The sequence below is a fragment of the Pseudophryne corroboree genome, chromosome 7, assembly GCF_028390025.1.
Source record: "Pseudophryne corroboree isolate aPseCor3 chromosome 7, aPseCor3.hap2, whole genome shotgun sequence".
Taxonomy (NCBI): Eukaryota; Metazoa; Chordata; class Amphibia; order Anura; family Myobatrachidae; genus Pseudophryne; species Pseudophryne corroboree.
The window spans coordinates 36,271,077-36,289,327 of NC_086450.1; the positions used below are offsets into that span (position 1 = coordinate 36,271,077).

General features: G+C 44.7%; 1 protein-coding gene across 2 annotated transcripts in view; it reads right to left on the reverse strand.

The window, feature by feature from the left end:
* EHHADH (enoyl-CoA hydratase and 3-hydroxyacyl CoA dehydrogenase) overlaps nt 1-18,251 on the reverse strand; it is a 244,519-nt gene that overhangs the window by 14,827 nt on the left and 211,441 nt on the right. The window contains exon 7 of one of the 2 annotated variants that reach the window (XM_063933009.1): nt 1,698-3,162. The exons of the other annotated variant lie outside the window; for it this stretch is intronic. Within the exon in view, the coding sequence (XP_063789079.1) occupies nt 1,895-3,162 (1,268 nt within the window). The 3' untranslated portion in view covers nt 1,698-1,894. Of the gene's footprint in view, nt 1-1,697; nt 3,163-18,251 lie in introns of those variants that run through there. 2 annotated transcript variants of the gene reach the window in all.

The following is an 18,251-nucleotide window of genomic DNA, read 5'->3' on the forward strand; positions in this document are numbered from 1 at the left end:
TTTACCTGTAGAAGAGATGGCTCCACAATGCACTATGGGAAGAATGTAAGCCGGTGATGGACTGGGCAATATTCTGCTGGGAAACCTTGGGTGCTGGCATTCATGTGGCTGTTACTATGACATGTACCACCTACCTAAACCTTGCTGCAGATCAAGTACATCCCTTCATGGTAATGGTATTCCCTGATGACAGTGACCTATCCCAGCAGGATAATGCGCCCTGCAACAATGTTCAGGAATGGTTTGAGTAACATGACAAAGAGTGTTGACTTGGCCTCCAAATTAGCCAGAACTTTATCTGATTGAACATCCGTGGGATATCCTGGAAAAACAAGTCCGAGCCATGGAGGACCCACCACTCAACTTACAGAACTTACAGGGTCTGCTGCTAACGTCTTGGTACCAGATACCACAGGGCACCTTCAGAGGTCTTGTGGAGTCCATGACTTGACAGGTCAGAGCTGTTTATTCAGCATGGGGGGCCCTACACAATATTAGGCAGATTTTATATATGTATATATATATATATATATATATATATAGAGAGAGAGATATGGGGAGAGAGAGAGAGATACACAGTTGTAAATTATATATATATATATATATATATATATATATATATATATATATAGTCACAGAAAGGGCACTCTGGGATAAGCAGATGTATGTGCCGGGGTGCCTTCCAAAACAACAAATAGACAGATGCAGGTGTCCCTATATGAAAGGAACAGGCGGCACTCATCCGGACTTAATACAAAAGAAAAGCTGGTGCTTTATTCAGACGACGTTTCAAGGCCCACTGGCCTTTTCATCAGGTGCACCTGATGAAAAGGCCGGTGGGCCTTGAAACGTCGTCTGAATAAAGCACCAGCTTTTCTTTTGTATTAAGTCCGGAGGAGTGCCGCCTGTTCCTTTCATATAGGGACACCTGCATATATATATATATATATATATATATATATATATATATATATACATATACATATATACATACACACACATACATTAGTGGCAGGAGAGGTACTTTGCCACCTGTAAGCTACACACAGGGTCCTGGGGGTGGATGGGAAGTGTGGATGGACCGGGTTCCCATCCATTTGGCCCAGACCAGGTCTTATAGACTTCTTAGCCCAAGAAGCTGCTTCATCAGCCAGCACCAGGCAGCTGGGTTTAAAGCAGAGTCTCTCCCATGAGTCAGGGCTCCTGAAGGCAGTTAGTGTCCAGGTGATAGGCATGCTAGGGACAGTGGGATCTAGAGGGCTGGGCCACTAGTGTCAGGATGCCGTGACCTGAATTGTTCCTTATTAAGTAAGAGGGAGTGATGCAGGGCCTAACCTCCCTGGTAGTTTATACTAAAGACAGTGATCTTTGTTTTATGTATATCTTTGTTTTTGAGCTACCTGAATAAAAAGGTATTTGTTGATTTTGCACAAGCCTGGAGTCGGTAGTTTGGTGGATTTTTGTAGCAGAGCACATTCCTGTTACTATTATATATATATATTTTTTTTTTTTAATGAAGTGAATGGACACTACTTCGAGAATCACCTGTAATATAAAAACTGCTTAGAAACTGCTTATACTGTAACTGAGATCCATTTTTATCCAGCTTCAAACTCAAAAGTATCAGTTTAGGAAACCTTAATCATAATAATAAGTATGTAAGCTACCATACCTGCGTAAATAAAAACGTAACATAATTTTCTTTAAACAACTCTTATTCAATTTATTATGGGGGAAAAAATATTGCACATATTCAGTCATTCTGAGTGATTCATTTATATGTCAGTAGGATTATTTATCATGATTTCCAATATATTGATGAAAATATTCCACTAACATTAATTGTCTGGCAGTAATCTGGAATGTTCAGAGTGGAAATCTCCCATGGCTACAATCAGAGCCTGTGACTGAGCTTTCCAACCTGGGTTCTCCACGCTTTGATCGGAGGACTTCCCACGGATACAAGCTTTTTAAGTAGAAAGGCCGGCTTCATACTTGGGACATCTGGGTTGGTCTTGTGATAATTCTCCAGCATGTCCAGCACTTTAGGCAAGCCAACGTTGGAGGCATAATACATCGGCCCTCCTCTGTACTTACGCCAGCCATAACCATTGTTGTAGATGACATCTATATCCTCTGGACCAGAGGCTATTCCATCTTCCAAGACCCGGAAGCCTTCATTGATGAGTGCATACAGGCATCGTTCCAATATCTGCTCGGGACTTGAGCGGTGTTGCTTTATTTGGTGCGTGCGTCTATATTTCTCCAGGAAATCTTTCACCCAAGGATCGGGCTGGGCATTTCTGCCCCATGGTTTCTCATACTGGTACCAGCCTTTGCCAGACTTCTGACCAAATCTTCCCATTTCACAAAGCATGTCGGCAAGAGGACTGTACCTACTACCGTAGCGTTCCCTTGCGGGAGTACCATGGGGAACCTTGGCACCAGTGAGTCCCTTCTCCATTCTTGACCTCCAGCCAACATCCAGTCCGGCCAGGTCCATCATGCGGAAAGGACCCATGGCAAGGCCAAAATCTTCAAGAGCTCTGTCCACTTCTTCTGGATACCATCCTTCCTCTAAAAGGTAAGCCGCTTGCTCGGTGTATGGGCCCAGCATACGATTCCCAACAAATAAGGGACAGTTGCCTACCAGTACTGCCACTTTCCCCAGTGTCTTTCCCAGGTTCATAGCTGTAGCAATGGTAGGGAGTGAGGTGTGATGGCCTCTCACCACCTCAAGGAGCCTCATGATGTTGGCAGGGGAGAAGAAGTGAGTGCCAATGACTTGCTGAGGACGGTCCGTGATGGATGCAATTTCATCGATATTAAGTCCGGATGTGTTAGTGCAGAGGAAGGCATCGGGTCTACAGATTGCTGACAACTTACTGAATATTTGCTTCTTCAGTTCCATGTTCTCATACACTGCCTCAATGACCAGTTCTACATCTTGAAGTTCTCCAAAGTCCAGGGTGAACTGAACAGAACCCAGTCCACTCTTTGAATCAAATCCTTGCTTCTTTAACTTCTCAGCTTCACGTTCCAATAATGCGTTCACCGCTTTCTTCCCCAGATCCAGCTGCTGGGCGTCCTGTTCCAGGGCGATCACAGGAATGTTTGCCTTGGCTAGTGAGGTGACTATCCCTCTTCCCATTGTCCCCAGTCCTAATAAATGGAAAGTATGAATTAGAATTCTCGTAAACATTATAAATACTAATTTGTAGAAATTGCTGCTCCCTTTTAATTCTAAAAGCATTTAGACTAAACACAAAAAAGCAACACAATGTCATTAAGTGGTAGCAGGAAGGAAACTGAAGTGGCGTTTTTCACCATGCGCATTTCTAGATGAAAAGCAAAAAGTTTTAAAAGCCTAATAAAACATTCCAATAAAGTACAAACAGCGGGTGTTATTCGGATGTGGTTGGAGTTGCTGTTCCTGCCACAAAGTACCGATTCCGGGTACTTTGTGCATGCATAGTGTATGAACGGGTCCTGCAATGACGGAGCTACTACGACATCAGACTGTCAGTGATTGACAGTCTAATGCCATTTGGGGACGAGGAGAGGGCGGCACAGCAGTGATAACAACTCTGACCACATGAGAACGACCCTCCGTGTCGTAAGTGTGGCCTGGAGATCACACAAACACTGGATCGAACAACTATTAACAATAACTAAAGCAATGCGACACATTGTCAGAAGAATCCTTAAGCATATTTAGGAGACATCTAAAAGAAATAAAAAAAAGTTCTAAAATTTATTATTCTAGTTAAAACATTTTTTATGTAAGGGATTTACTTATCCTTAAATATATATTAAGCAGCGATATTTTTGTGGGGGTACTCAGGGGAACGCTGTACCCCAACCTTCTTTTTTGACCTATTCTTTATTCTTATAACTAGAGTGCGGAAGCTGCTATACACCTTGTATCGCCTTGTAGCTTTAGGTGAGTACCGGCAGGTTTTCCATAGACGCAAATCAGTGATAATAACTACGCAAAATGGTTCTTCTGCCATTGTGTCTTTTTATTTTTGTGATGGTTTTAAACAGTGGACTTTTAGTGAACCTGTGTCTTATTTCCAGGCCACATCCACATTATTGTTGGTCGACAGTCAACAGGTCGATACCATATGGGTCGGCAGGTACAAATTTGGTGTTGACCTATAGACTGTTGACCTAAATACTGAAGATCTTCTATTATACACCCCTCAGGCAGTGCCCAGTGCAGGGAAAGTTCCATGCCCTACAGAAATCCTATTTGCCCACAGGGTATCCTGCCGGGATCAGTATGAGATCCCGGAGTATGGTATCCTGGTGTTCAAAATACTGACGCTGGGATACCAAATTTGAAAGTATCAACAGGGGTGAGTAAAGGGTGTTCTACCCTCTCCCGAGCCCCCTAACCCTCCTTACCTGCAACCTAACCTCCCCCTTTGTGCCTAACCGTAACCACCCCCACCCGGAGGTGCCTAAACTTAACCCTCCCACCACGCTGCCTAAACCTAACCCTCCCACCCAGTAGCCCAACCCTAACCCTCTGAGGGGGGTGCCTAACCCTAACCCCCCCGGTACGCAGCCTAAACCTAACCTCCCTCCCCCCATGGGTTATCTCTACAGTGCCGCAGTGTTACCTCATTCGGGATCCCAGGACTGGGATCTTGCTCCCTTTCTGGATGCCTGTGTTGGCATTCAGACCAGTGTCGGGATCCCGGCATCGGTATTCTGACTACCGAGCTCCCAACAGCTGAGATCCTGACTGCTTCCCAATCTTCCTTGTTAGTTATATCATCTATCCACACTGTATGATTGCTTGGTGGAAGGGGGGGGGGGGGGTGCTGTGCAATCAGGTATCTTGACTATCAGACCAAACAACACAAGGTGAAGAATATAACCCTCAAACGTGTTGGCAGAGTGTTCTGGGCTATCTGGTGCAGTGGCGTCCGTCCACACACTTTGTGACTTAAACAGTAATGCAGGTTTATTTAGTGTACACAGGTAACTCAGATGTAACACTGATAGCGGTAATCAGGAGTCCATATATCACACAAGGTAACAGCATTAGGTAGTGGTACTTATCAGGAGATTTCTGTGGTGGTAAAGCATGGAGGACTGCACAGCCGTGCAGTCTGACTCCCACTGTAGAGAAGATGATGCATGCACTGGAACACTGAGTATCTGTAGCTGAAATCTGCTCCCAGTCTCAGCTCTGCACACAGGACTCTGTCTCTCAGTATCTCTGTGTGTCACATTCTCCTCACCCTCTCTGAAATGGGGGAAAAGGAACTTACATCATATAACTCCGTCTCTGTGTGACTCCTGGCACTAGAGGTCTGACACTAGGGGATGCACCCATAGACTGGTACACAGAAGGAGACTGGTACAGAGCACACCATATCCTAACACTCCCCCTTGCTCAAGACTGTCTCCAGTCACAAGTTTAAAGAACATGACATTTTATCACACAAATCAATAAAAAGTCACTTCTGTAAGCGAAAACATAATGTAAAGCAAAAACTGTAAGAATAAATCAACATTAACCATATTCTAGTCCACATTCCATCAGGAATGCAAGCAGCAAGTGTGATGACAGTCCTTTTGTCAACTTGTCGGCAATATTTTCTTCACTTGCAACATATTCCACATTGACGGACTTGTTTTCCAACAACTCGCAGACGAAATAATGTCTTATAGCAATGTGCTTAAACCGTCCATGATGCTTTGTGCTACCGGAAAGATCAATTGCTCCCTTATTATCACACTTTATGTTGATGATCTCACTGTAGTAAAGAAGACGTAATTCGTATAAAGTCTCTCTTATCCAAAGCGCTTCTTTTGAAGTTTCTGTGAGCGCCATGTACTCTGTCTCTGTTGTAGAAAAAGTAACTGTGGGATGTTTCCTTCTTGACCAGTTTACGGCTGCGCCTGCCAGTGCAAACAGGTATCCAGTTTAAGAACGTCTATCATCCTCATCTGATCCCCAGTCGACGTCACAGAATACTTTTAAACTAGTAACTAATGATCTTGTATATTTCAGCTTTAGTGAACTTGTACCTTTGAGGTACCTTAGTATTCTCTTTACTGGATTATTTACTGGATTATTTGCAAACTGGCTTGGTGACATGGTCTTGACCATCTTTGTACTTTTATCAATGGGAGTACTTACTGGTTTTGCATCTGTCATTCCTTATTTGAAAATTGTTGCCTCAATGATGTTTGTTGGGCAATTGTGACAGTTCCCTCTTGCAGGTTTTGGTCAATTTTCATATCTAATAGATGATTTGTAGGGCCTAGATCTTTCAACTTGAATCTTTGTTTAAGCTGGTGCTTGACATCAGTGATGTGATCTTCTTGACCTGCCAAAAGTAAATCATCCACACAGACCGCTATGATGAACAACTTTTCTTTGACGGTTTTGTGGTATAGGCAGTGATCAGTCTCTGACCTAACAGCTCACTTCTAGTAATGATGCACCCAACTTTACATACCAGCAACGACCACTATGCTTGAGGCCGTATAGCGACTTCTTTAAGAGACAAACTTTCCCAGTTTGGAATATGTTCATATAATAATGTTCAGGTGGTTCCATATAAATTTCCTCAACCAATTCTCCATTAAGGAATGCGGAATCAAGGTCTAGTTATTATAAACAGTAGATCATGTAGTGTAGAAACAGCAATCACTAAACTTAAGGTGCTACACCTTGCGACTGGCGAGTAGTTCTCTCCGTAATTGATTCCATACTTCTAGGTATATCCCTTGGCAATAAGGCGGGCTTTATAACGAGCTATTGTCCTGTTTGCATTCAACTTCTTGCAGAACACCCACTTGTTCTTAATAGTTTTACGGTCATTTGGTCTATCAACCATAGTCCATGTACTTTTATTATTTAGTGCTGACAGTTCTGTATCAATTGCTGACTTCCACTCTGTCCAATCACTGCTTGACTTTGCTTCCTGTATGTTTGAGGTTCACAGTAAACTATGTTTGCATACTTCTCACTGTATTTCTTGGCTGGAATACCTTTGTTGCTCCTCGTACTCCAGTTAGTGGTGTTAGCTCGTAGAATACCACATCTCAGGATTTAAGAAGACGTTTACTTGTAACATCCCAAAGTCTGTAACCTTTGCTTTCGTCACAGTATCCCAGCAGTATACATTCTATGGATTTTAGATCTAGCTTTCTCCTTTACTCCTTTAGTATATGTGCAAAAGCTTTGCTCCCGAAGACACAAAGATGACGGATACTTGGCTTTTTACTGGATCACGCCTCCAGTGGCGTTTTACCTTTGACGGCCACTGTAGGTACACGATTCTTTAGGTATACTGTAGATACTGCTTCTGCCCAAAACTTATTTTCCAGGCCAGCATCACTTAACATAGGGCCTAATTCAGACCTGATCGCTAGCAAGCGATTTTTGCATTGCTGCGATCATATAGTCGCAACCTACAGGGGGAGTGTATTTTAGCTGTGCAAGTTTGCAAACACATGTGCAGCAGAGCTGTACAAACAGATTTTGTGCAGTCTCTGCGCAGCCCAGGACTTACTCAGCCGCTGCGATCACTTCAGTCTGTCCGGGACCGGAATAGACTTCAGGAACCGTCCCTGCAAACGCATTGGCATGCCTGCTTTTTTCTAGATACTCCCTGAAAAGTCAGTTAACACCCACAAACGCCTTCTTTCTGTCAGTCTCCTTGCGATCGCCCGCGTGAAGGAATCCATCACGCAAACCCATCGCTGAGTGGCGATCCGCTTTGTACCCATGCGACGCGCCAGCACATTGCGGTGCAGTGATCAGGTCTGAATTACCCCCATAGTCCGTATTCTCTCAACAATTGTGCGGTTTGCCCGCTCACTCGTGCCATTCTGTTCCGGTGTGTAGGCAATTGTTAGCTGATGCTTTATGCCATATCTCCTAAGGAATGCGGATAAGACTTTGGGGGTCATTTCGAGTTGTTTGCTCGTTGCCGATTTTCGCAACAGAGCGATTAAAGCGAAAATGCGCATGCGCATGGTACGCAGTGCGCTAAGTATTTTAGCACAAAACTTAGTAGATTTACTCACGTCCGAACGAAGAATTTCCATCATTGAAGTGATCGGAGTGTGATTGACAGGAAGTGGGTGTTTCTGGGCGGAAACTGACCGTTTTCTGGGAGTGTGCGGAAAAACGCAGGCAAGCCAGGATAAAACGCGGGAGTGTCTGGAGAAACGGGGGAGTGGCTGGCCAAACGCAGGGCGTTTTAGTGACGTCAAACCAGGAACGAAACGGGCTGAGCTGATCGCAGTGTAGGAGTAAGTCTCGAGCTACTCAGATACTGCTAAGAATTTTCTATTCGCAATTCTGCTAATCTTTCATTCGCAATTCTGCTATGCTAAGATACACTCCCAGAGGGCGGCGGCCTAGCGTGTGCAATGCTGCTAAAAGCAGCTAGCGAGCGAACAACTCGGAATGACCCCCCTTGTTATCATACTCTGCACCGTTGTCTGATCTCAGGATCTTTAGTTTCAGACCTGTCTGATTCTCCACCAGGTTTTTATATTCCACAATTCTGTTGACAACTTCACTCTTCTCCTTAAGAAAGTACACGTGTGTCATTCTTGTGGCGTCAGTGAGAGTCACAAAATACCTGTAGCCACTGATTGATTCTTCCTCCATTGGACCACACACGTCTGTGTGCACTATAGCTAACAATATCTCTGCTCTATCAACTGACTTTGGTAATGCGTCGCGAGTTTGCTTGCCTTTTATGCAACTCTCACACATGTGTCTTTCAGCGTTGCTCACGGTGATCTCTGTTACCATTCCATCTAGCAGTTTCTGGAAGTTGTCATAACCCAGATGACCCAAGCGTTTGTGCCACAGCTCCGTTGTCAGTTTAGTGTCGTTTGCCTCTAACGCAACCACCAAACAATCAAATTGTGGCATCAGATTCTGTAACATAGCCATTGCGACTTCATCATCGTCCACCTGTGCCCCCACAGATGCCAACTGCTGAGCTATCGACAATAACCTATCAATGTAATCGTTCATGTCTTTGCAGGCACTCATACACCATGCGTCTTAAACTTATCCTTCTCATTAGACCTTCATCTTCATATGCATTTTTCAGGGCTGTCCACATGTCCTTAGCTGACACTTTCCCACTGACTATTGAATAGACATGCTGCTCCACAGCTAAACCTATCGTCCTGATGGTTCTGTCTACGTCATCTGGGTTTGGACCTGCTCCCGGGTCTATAGTAACCTTCCACAACATTTCCCACTTAAGCAGCATCTCCATGGCAAACGTCCATGTAGCATAGTTCTCTGAACCTTTCAGCTTAGCAAAGCTCATGCTGTGTCCTGTATTATACATCCTTTCTGCACTTGTATAAAATTTCACTTTAAACTGTGTCACTGTGCTTATTCACCAGCAGTCAAGGGGTTAATCTTCAAGTACACGCGGGTCTGTGTGCAGGACTGGGCCCATAACCTGTTGGCAGAGTGTTCTGGGCTATCTGGTGCAGTGACGTCAGTCCACACACTTAGTGACTTAAACAGTAATGCAGGTTTGTTTAGTGTACATAGTTGACTCAGATGTAACACTGACAGTGGTAATCAGGAGCCCATATATCACACAAAGTAACAGCATTAGGTAGTGGTACTTATCAGTAGATGTCTGTGGTGGTGGTGGTGAAGCATGGAGGACTGCACGGCCGTGCAGTCTGACTCCCACTGTAGAGAAGATGATGCATGCACTGGAACACTGAGTCTCTGTCTGCGGAGATCTGCTCCTGGTCTCAGCTCTGCACACTTGTACACCAGGACTCTGTCAGTGTGTCACATTCTCCTCACTGAGATGAAGGAACAGGAACTACATCATTTAACTCCGCCTCCGAGTGACTCCTGGCACTAGAGGTCTGACACTAGGGGATGCACCCATAGACTGACACACAGAAGGAGACAGGTACAGAGCACACCATATCTTAACAAAATGTACCTGCTGGTGATATTCTAGGAGTCCAATTCCCTATATGCTGACAACAAACACTAATATAGAATGTTGAGATTTTATCATGTTTAAGGCTGGGGGTGGGGTGGGGGTTGGGCTGCACGCCTCAATTTTAAACATAATAGAAGGTGCTACCATGCTGAGTCTTGTAGTGCCATGCAGACAAAATGAAAATGCAGGTGCACACTACTAAGAACGGTGATAATAAAAACATTTATAATAACCTCAACAATTAACCTCATCAGGTGGACCCCACACATTCCTAATAATGATACATTTTATAATGTGTCAGTATTAGGGATGTTAGGGACCCACCTGGTGAGGTTCACCTTCACGTGGCAGGTGGGCATGCATTTGTGGACAAACATGCTAAGAACCTTACTTATTCTCCTTCTTAACTGTAGAGGTTATTATAAATGTTGTTATCAGATTTCTTAGTGCTTAGTGTGCACCTGCATTTTCTTATTTCTGCATTGTGTGTATAAAAGAGCATCTGTAAGGCAGTGGTATAACCTTTATTCTAGCTCTAGGATAAATATCATCATATACCGAGGATTTATTTATTAAAAAATATAAATCAGATTTGAATAAAATGTCTACTAAACAACAAACAGAGCCTTCATCTGTGCATAGAAACGGGATAGTAAAATGTAAAGGGGAATAATACAGTACAGCTTAGTGTCCCATGCCATCGCTCAATATGGCAAATGGGGGCAAAATCTGGCACGTGTGTCCTCCAGGTAGGCTTATTGCACTGTGCAAGATGGCTAGCGGGAGTGAGCTGACAGGTCTTATGGGACTCTGCCAGTGCTGAGTGTCATTTTCAGCCAAAAATGCATCTTAGTCACCACGCTATAGGACCCACCAGGAGACCGTGCTGATTAATGTTATATATGACACTTGTATATTGGGGGTCATTCCGAGTTGTTCGCTCGTTGACGATTTTCGCTATACTGCGATTAGTCGCTTACTGCGCATGCTCAAGGTACGCAGAGCGCATGCGCTTAGTTATTTTACTAAAAACTTAGCTGTTTTGCTGTAGCTTCTGCGGCGCTTTTCAGTTGAACTGGTGTTCGGTAAATGATTGACAGGAAAGGGGCGTTTCTGAGTGGTAACTCAGCGTTTTCCCGGCGTTGGCTAAAAAACACAGGCGTGTCAGGAAAAAACGCGGGAGTGTCTGGAGAAATGGGGGAGTGTCTGGCCGAACGCAGGGCATGTTTGTGATGTCAAACCAGGAACGAAACGGAACAATTATAGAAAATTACCAGGTGGGCGCTCAATACCAATTGATGGACACAACAATAAAAATAAAACAATTTATTACATAAATTAACAACATATAACACATAAAAATAAACAAGACCACGATGCAGTAATCATATAAAAAATGGAACGAAACAGCCTGAGCTGATCGCAGTGTAGGAGTAAGTCTCGAGCTACTCAGAAACTGCTAAGAATTTTCTATTCGCTATTCTGCTAATCTTTCGTTCGCAATTCTGCTATGCTAAGATACACTCCCAGAGGGCGGCAGCCTAGCGTGTGCAATGCTGCTAAAAGCAGCTAGCGAGCGAACAACTTGGAATGAGGGCCCATGTGCACTGCAGGGGGGGCAGATATAATATTTGCAGAGAGTTAGATTTGGGTGGGTTATTTTGTTTCTGTTCAGGGTAAACACTGGCTGCTTTATTTTACACTGCAATTTAAATTTCAGTGTGAACACACCTCATCCAAATCTAACTCTATCTGCAAATGTTATATCTGTCCCCCCCTGCACTGCTCATGGCTTTGCCCAATTGCTAACAAACTTGCTGCTGCGATCAACTCAGAATTACCCCCAATGACCCATAGTTCCAGAGAGAGATTAACAGGATTCATTAGCACAACCTTGCATGCTGTAAATATTTAAAGGGAAACACACCACTAAATAACAAATTATTATCTATCCCCCTTAACCGGGGTGATTTTCGTTTAGCCCCCCAGGAATTAGAGTATCAAGTGAAAGAATCCAAAAGGTCTCACGTTTTCTTCCCTATTGCCTCCAAATTTACATGTTCGATCCCCATAAATCTCAACACATTTGGGTCCGCATCATGGCATTCTGCAAGATGACGTGGGATGCACACACTGTAATATATATATATATATATATATATATATATATATATATATGTGTGCGGACATAGGTCGGCACTCCAATTACTGACCCCTTAGATAATTGCCCGGGTGCCTTCCTAGAATCTGCGAGGACTCCATAGCATACAAACAACTGGTAGGCGGCAGTCACGAGTCTTCAAACCAAGAATAATCAGACGGACAGCGTCACCTCGTTCAACGTTTCAGTCTATTTACTTTTTTCAAGAACATAAACAACATGTGCAAAACATACCTTAAATAGTGTACTGTGTCCAGGTATGTTTTGCACATGTTGTTTATGTTCTTGAAAAAAGTCAATAGACTGAAACGTTGAACGAGGTGACGCTGTCCGTCGGATTATTCTTGGTTTAAAGACTCGTGACTGCCGCCTACCAGTGGTTTATGTGTGTGTATATATATATATATATATATATATATATATACACACACACACACACACACACACACACACACACACACACACACACATACATATACATTGCTCAAAAAAATAAAGGGAACACTTAAACAACACAATGTAACTCCAAGTCAATCACACTTCTGTGAAATCAAACTGTCCACTTAGGAAGCAACACTGATTGACAATCAATTTCACATGCAGTTGTGCAAATGGAATAGACAACAGGTGGAAATTATAGGCAATTAGCAAGACACCCCCAATAAAGGAGTTGTTCTGCAGGTGGTGACCACAGACCACTTCTCAGCTCCTATGCTTTCTGGCTGATGTTTTGGTCACTTTTGAAAGCTGGCGGTGCTTTCACTATAGTGGTAGCATGAGACGGAGTCTACAACCCACACAAGTGGCTCAGGTAGTGCAGCTCATCCAGGATGGCACATCAATGCGAGCTGTGGCAAGAAGGTTTGCTGTGTCTGTCAGCGTAGTGTCCAGAGCATGGAGGCGCTACCAGGAGACAGGCCAGTACATCAGGAGACATGGAGGAGGCCGTAGGAGGGCAACAACCCAGCAGCAGGACCGCTACCTCTGCCTTTGTGCAAGGAGGAACAGGAGGAGCACTGCCAGAGCCCTGCAAAATGACCTCCAGCAAGCCACAAATGTGCATGTGTCTACTCAACCGATCAGAAACAGACTCCATGAGGGTGGCATGAGGGCCCGACGTCCACAGGTGGGGGTTGTGCTTACAGCCAAACACCGTGCAGGACGTTTGGCATTTGCCAGAGAACAACAAGATTGGCAAATTCGCCACTGGCGCCCTGTGCTCTTCACAGATGAAAGCAGGTTCTCACTGAGCACATGTGACAGACAGACAGAGTCTGGAGACGCCAAGGAGAACGGTCTGCTGCCTGCAACATCCTCCAGCATGACCGGTTTGGCAGTGGGTCAGTAATGGTGTGGGGTGGCATTTCTTTGGGGGCCCGCACAGTCCTCCATGTGCTCGCCAGAGGTAGCCTGACTGCCATTAGGTACCGAGATGAGATCCTCAGACCCCTTGTGAGACCATATGCTGGTGCGGTTGGCCCTGGGTTCCTCCTAATGCAAGACAATGCTAGACCTCATGTGGCTGGAGTGCGTCAGCAGTTCCTGCAAGACGAAGGCTTTGATGCTATGGACTGGCCCGCCCGTTCCCCAGACCTGAATCCAATTGAGCACATCTGGGACATCATGTCTCGCTCCATCCACCAACGCCACGTTGCACCACAGACTGTCCAGGAGTTGGTGGATGCTTTAGTCCAGGTGGAGATCCCTCAGGAGACCATCCGCCACCTCATCAGGAGCATGCCCAGGCGTTGTAGGGAGGTCATACAGGCACGTGGAGGCCACACACACTAGTGAGCCTCATTTTGACTTGTTTTAAGGACATTACATCAAAGTTGGATCAGCCTGTAGTGTGTTTTTCCACTTTAATTTTCAGTGCGACTCCAAATCCAGACCTCCATGGGTTAATAAATTTGATTTCCATTGCTAATTTGTGTGTGATTTTGTTGTCAGTACATTCAACTGTGTAAAGAACAAAGTATTTAATAAGAATATTTCATTCATTCAGATCTATTATGTGTTATTTTAGTGTTCCCTTTATTTTTTTGAGCAGTGTATGCATATATATATATATATATATATATATATATTGTCGAAGTCAAAAATATTACATAAAAAGAACATACAAACTACACACTTATGAGTCGCTATACTTGCAAATACGCGCAGCGAGCACAGCAAAATATGGTAACACACGCATTTACACGGACATGCCACAGAGATGGATTCGACACCTATTTCATACAGTACATGATTATAGTGATATCAAGCGCCAGACATCATGATGATTTAAAATTATGTAATGAAATAATGTCATGTATGTGTATTATTTGATCGAAACAAGATAGACCGGTCATGTTTACTATTGAAGCAACCAGATTGATATGTAGATTCATTTGATGCTTGTTGCGAAGTTGTGGGACATTGCAGCGGGTAATTATGATTAAATGTATAAAAGCTAAAATCACTTTTATTAGAACAATAGATATTCCAAACAGGAAGCTCAGGCCAGCCCCTTTGTACGTCCCCAAGGCTGAACCTGTTCAGCATATACAAAGAGACTAGTGACTCATCATGAATGAGTGAGCCCCCTCCCCCAGAAACTAGATAACACACTGCTGACCACACAGGAGGTTAGTTCCTGTTTTGTCTCACAGTAAGATGGAGTCCCAGCATGATTCACAGAGAGAAAGGGAGACATAAGCATAAAGGGAATGGTATTGTATCGCTGGCATGTAACTGTAACTATATGTAACTGTATGTGTTAACTGCTTACTGTGTGAGTGTAACCATGTAACTATAGGTATACTGTACTTTGTAATATATTGAATCCATATCCTTTTAATAACAAATATATACATCAATGAGCTTTGGAACTCAGATAATGTGTGGGTGTATTGCTTTATCATATGGGATGCAGTGTTTTGCTATGTATAGTGCACATTCATGGCACATGGTAATAAGAAGTGCAGGTGTTTACAATATATATTAGAGCGGGCATTTTAAATATTTGTGAGAAAACAATTTGGCATTCACAGATGGGAGCTCGTCCGGGATACCAGAGTCTTAATGATGCACTGCACATTACAAACGCGGCTGTAATTGACCGGCTCCGATGGACACATCGCGAAGCTGAAGAAAATAACATCCACGTGTATTGTTTCGGTATTAGTAAGCCAATGATATGAAATTTCAAGGGACAATGCGTTTCTCATAATATTTAAGATGCTAAAATGTATTTTTATTGTTGCAAAACAAAGTTCAAATAAGTCATATTGTGTTTGATTCAGATTGGATTGTTTATCTGTTAAGTAGGGTTAAAATAAGATTTTACTCACCGGTAAATCTATTTCTCGTAGTCCGTAGTGGATGCTGGGACTCCGTAAGGACCATGGGGATTAGCGGCTCCGCAGGAGACTGGGCACAACTAAAGAAAGCTTTAGGACTACCTGGTGTGCACTGGCTCCTCCCACTAAGACCCTCCTCCAGACCACAGTTAGGATACTGTGCCCTGAAGAGCTGACACAATAAGGAAGGATTTTGAATCCCGGGTAAGACTCATACCAGCCACACCAATCACACCGTATAACTCGTGATACTATACCCAGTTGACAGTATGAAATATAACTGAGCCTCTCAACAGATGGCTCAACAATAACCCTTTAGTTAGGCAATAACTATAAACAAGTATTGCAGACAATCCGCACTTGGGATGGGCGCCCAGCATCCACTACGAACTACGAGAAATAGATTTACCGGTGAGTAAAATCTTATTTTCTCTGACGTCCTAAGTGGATGCTGGGACTCCGTAAGGACCATGGGGATTATACCAAAGCTCCCAAACGGGCGGGAGAGTGCGGATGACTCTGCAGCACCGAATGAGCATACTCTAGGTCAGGCCTGGCCAACCTGTTGCTCTCCAGCTGTTGTTAAACTACAAGTCCCATCATGCCTTGCCACAGTTTTGCTATTAGGGAATGTTAAAACTGTGGCAGGGCATGCTGGGATGTGTAGTTTCACTACATCTGGAGAGCCACATGTTGGCCAGGCCTGCTCTAGGTCCTCCTCAGCCAGGGTATCAAACTTGTAGACTCTTACAAAAATGTTTTCACCCGACCAAGTAACAGCTCGGCAAAGTTGTAAAGCCGAGACCCCTCGGGCAGCCGCCCAAGAAGAGCCCACTTTCCTCGTGGAATGGGCTTTTACAGATTTAGGGTGCGACATTCCAGCCGCAGAATTTGCAAGTTGAATCGTGCTACAGATCCAGCGAGCAATCGTCTGCTTAGAAGCAGGAGCACCCAGCCTGTTGGGTGCATACAGGAGAAATAGCGAGTCAGTTTTTCTGACTCCAGCTGTCCTGGAAACATATACTTTTCAGGGCCCTGACTACGTCCAGTAACTTGGAATCCTCCAAGTCCCAAGTAGCCGCAGGCACCACAATAGGTTGGTTCACATGAAAAACTGATACCACCTTAGGAAGGAATTGGGAAAGAGTCCTCAATTCCGCCTTATCCATATAAAATACAGATAAGGGCTTTTGTATGACAAAGCCGCCAATTCTGATACACGCCTGGTCGACGCCAAGGCCCACAGAATGACCACTTTCCACGTGAGGTATTATAGCTCCACGGATTTAAGTGGCTCAACCCAATGCGACTTCAGGAAATCCAACACCACGTTGAGATCCCACGGTGCCACTGGAGGCACAAACAGGGGCTGACTATGCAGCACTCCCTTAACAAAAGTCTGAACTTCAGGCAGTGAAGCCAGTTCAATTTTGGAAGAAAATCGATAGAGCCGAAATCTGGACCTTAATGGAACCCAATTTTAGGCCCATAGACACCTCTGACTGTAGGAAGTGCAGAAATCGACCTAGCTGAAATTTCTCCTTTGGGGCCTTCCTGGCCTCACAGTATGCAACATATTTCCGCCATATGCGGTGATAATGGTTTGCGTTCACTTCTTTCCTAGCTTTAAATAGCGTAGGGATAACTTCCTCCGGAATTCCCTTTTCCTTCAGGATCCGGCGTTCAACCGCCATGCCGTCAAACGCAGCCGCGGTACGTTTTGGAACAGACAGGCCCCCTGCTGCAGCAGGTCCTGTCTGAGTGGCAGAGGCCATGGGTCCTCTGAGATCATTTCTTGGAGTTCTGGTTACCAAGCTCTTCTTGGCCAACCCGGAACAATGAGTATAGTTCTTACTCCTCTCCTTCTTATTATTCTCATTACCCTGGGTAAGAGAGGCAGAGAAGGGAACACATACACCGACTGGTACACCCACGGTGTTACCAGAGCGTCCACAGCTATCGCCTGAGGGTCCTTGACCTAGCGCAATATCTTTGTAACTTTTAGCTGAGGCGGGACGCCATCATGTCCACCTGTGGCCTTTCCCAACGGTGTACAATCATTTGGAAGACTTCTGGATGAAGTCCCCACTCTCCCGGGTGGAGGTCGTGTCTTCTGAGAAAGTCTGCTTCTCAGTTGTCCACTCCGGGAATGAACACTGCTGACAGTGCTAACACATGATTTTCCGCCCATCGGAGAATCCTTGTGGCTTCTGCCATCGCCATCCTGCTTCTTGTACCGCCCTGTCGGTTTACATGAGCGACCGCCGTGATGTTGTCTGACTGGATCAGCACCGGCCGGTGTTGAAGCAGGGGTCTAGCCTGACTTAGGGCATTGTAAATGGCCCTTAGTTCCAGAATATTTATGTGTAGGGAAGTCTCCTGACTTTTCCATAGCCTTGGAAGTTTCTTCCCTGTGTGACTGCCCCCCAGCCTCGAAGGCTGGCATCCGTGGTCACCAGGACCCAGTCCTGTATGCCGAATCTGCGGCCCCCTAGAAGATGAGCACTCTGCAGCCACCACAACAGCGACACCCTGGCCCTTGGAGACAGGGTTATCCGCCGATGCATCTGAAGATGTGACCCGGACCACTTGTCCAACAGATCCCACTGGAAAATCCTTGCATGGGACCTGGCAAATGGAATTTCTTCGTAAGAAGCTACCATCTTTCCCAGGGCTCGCGTGCATTGATGCACCGACACCTGTATACGTATTAGGAGGTCTCTGTCTAGAGACAACAACTCCTTGGACTTCTCCTCCGGGAGAAACCCT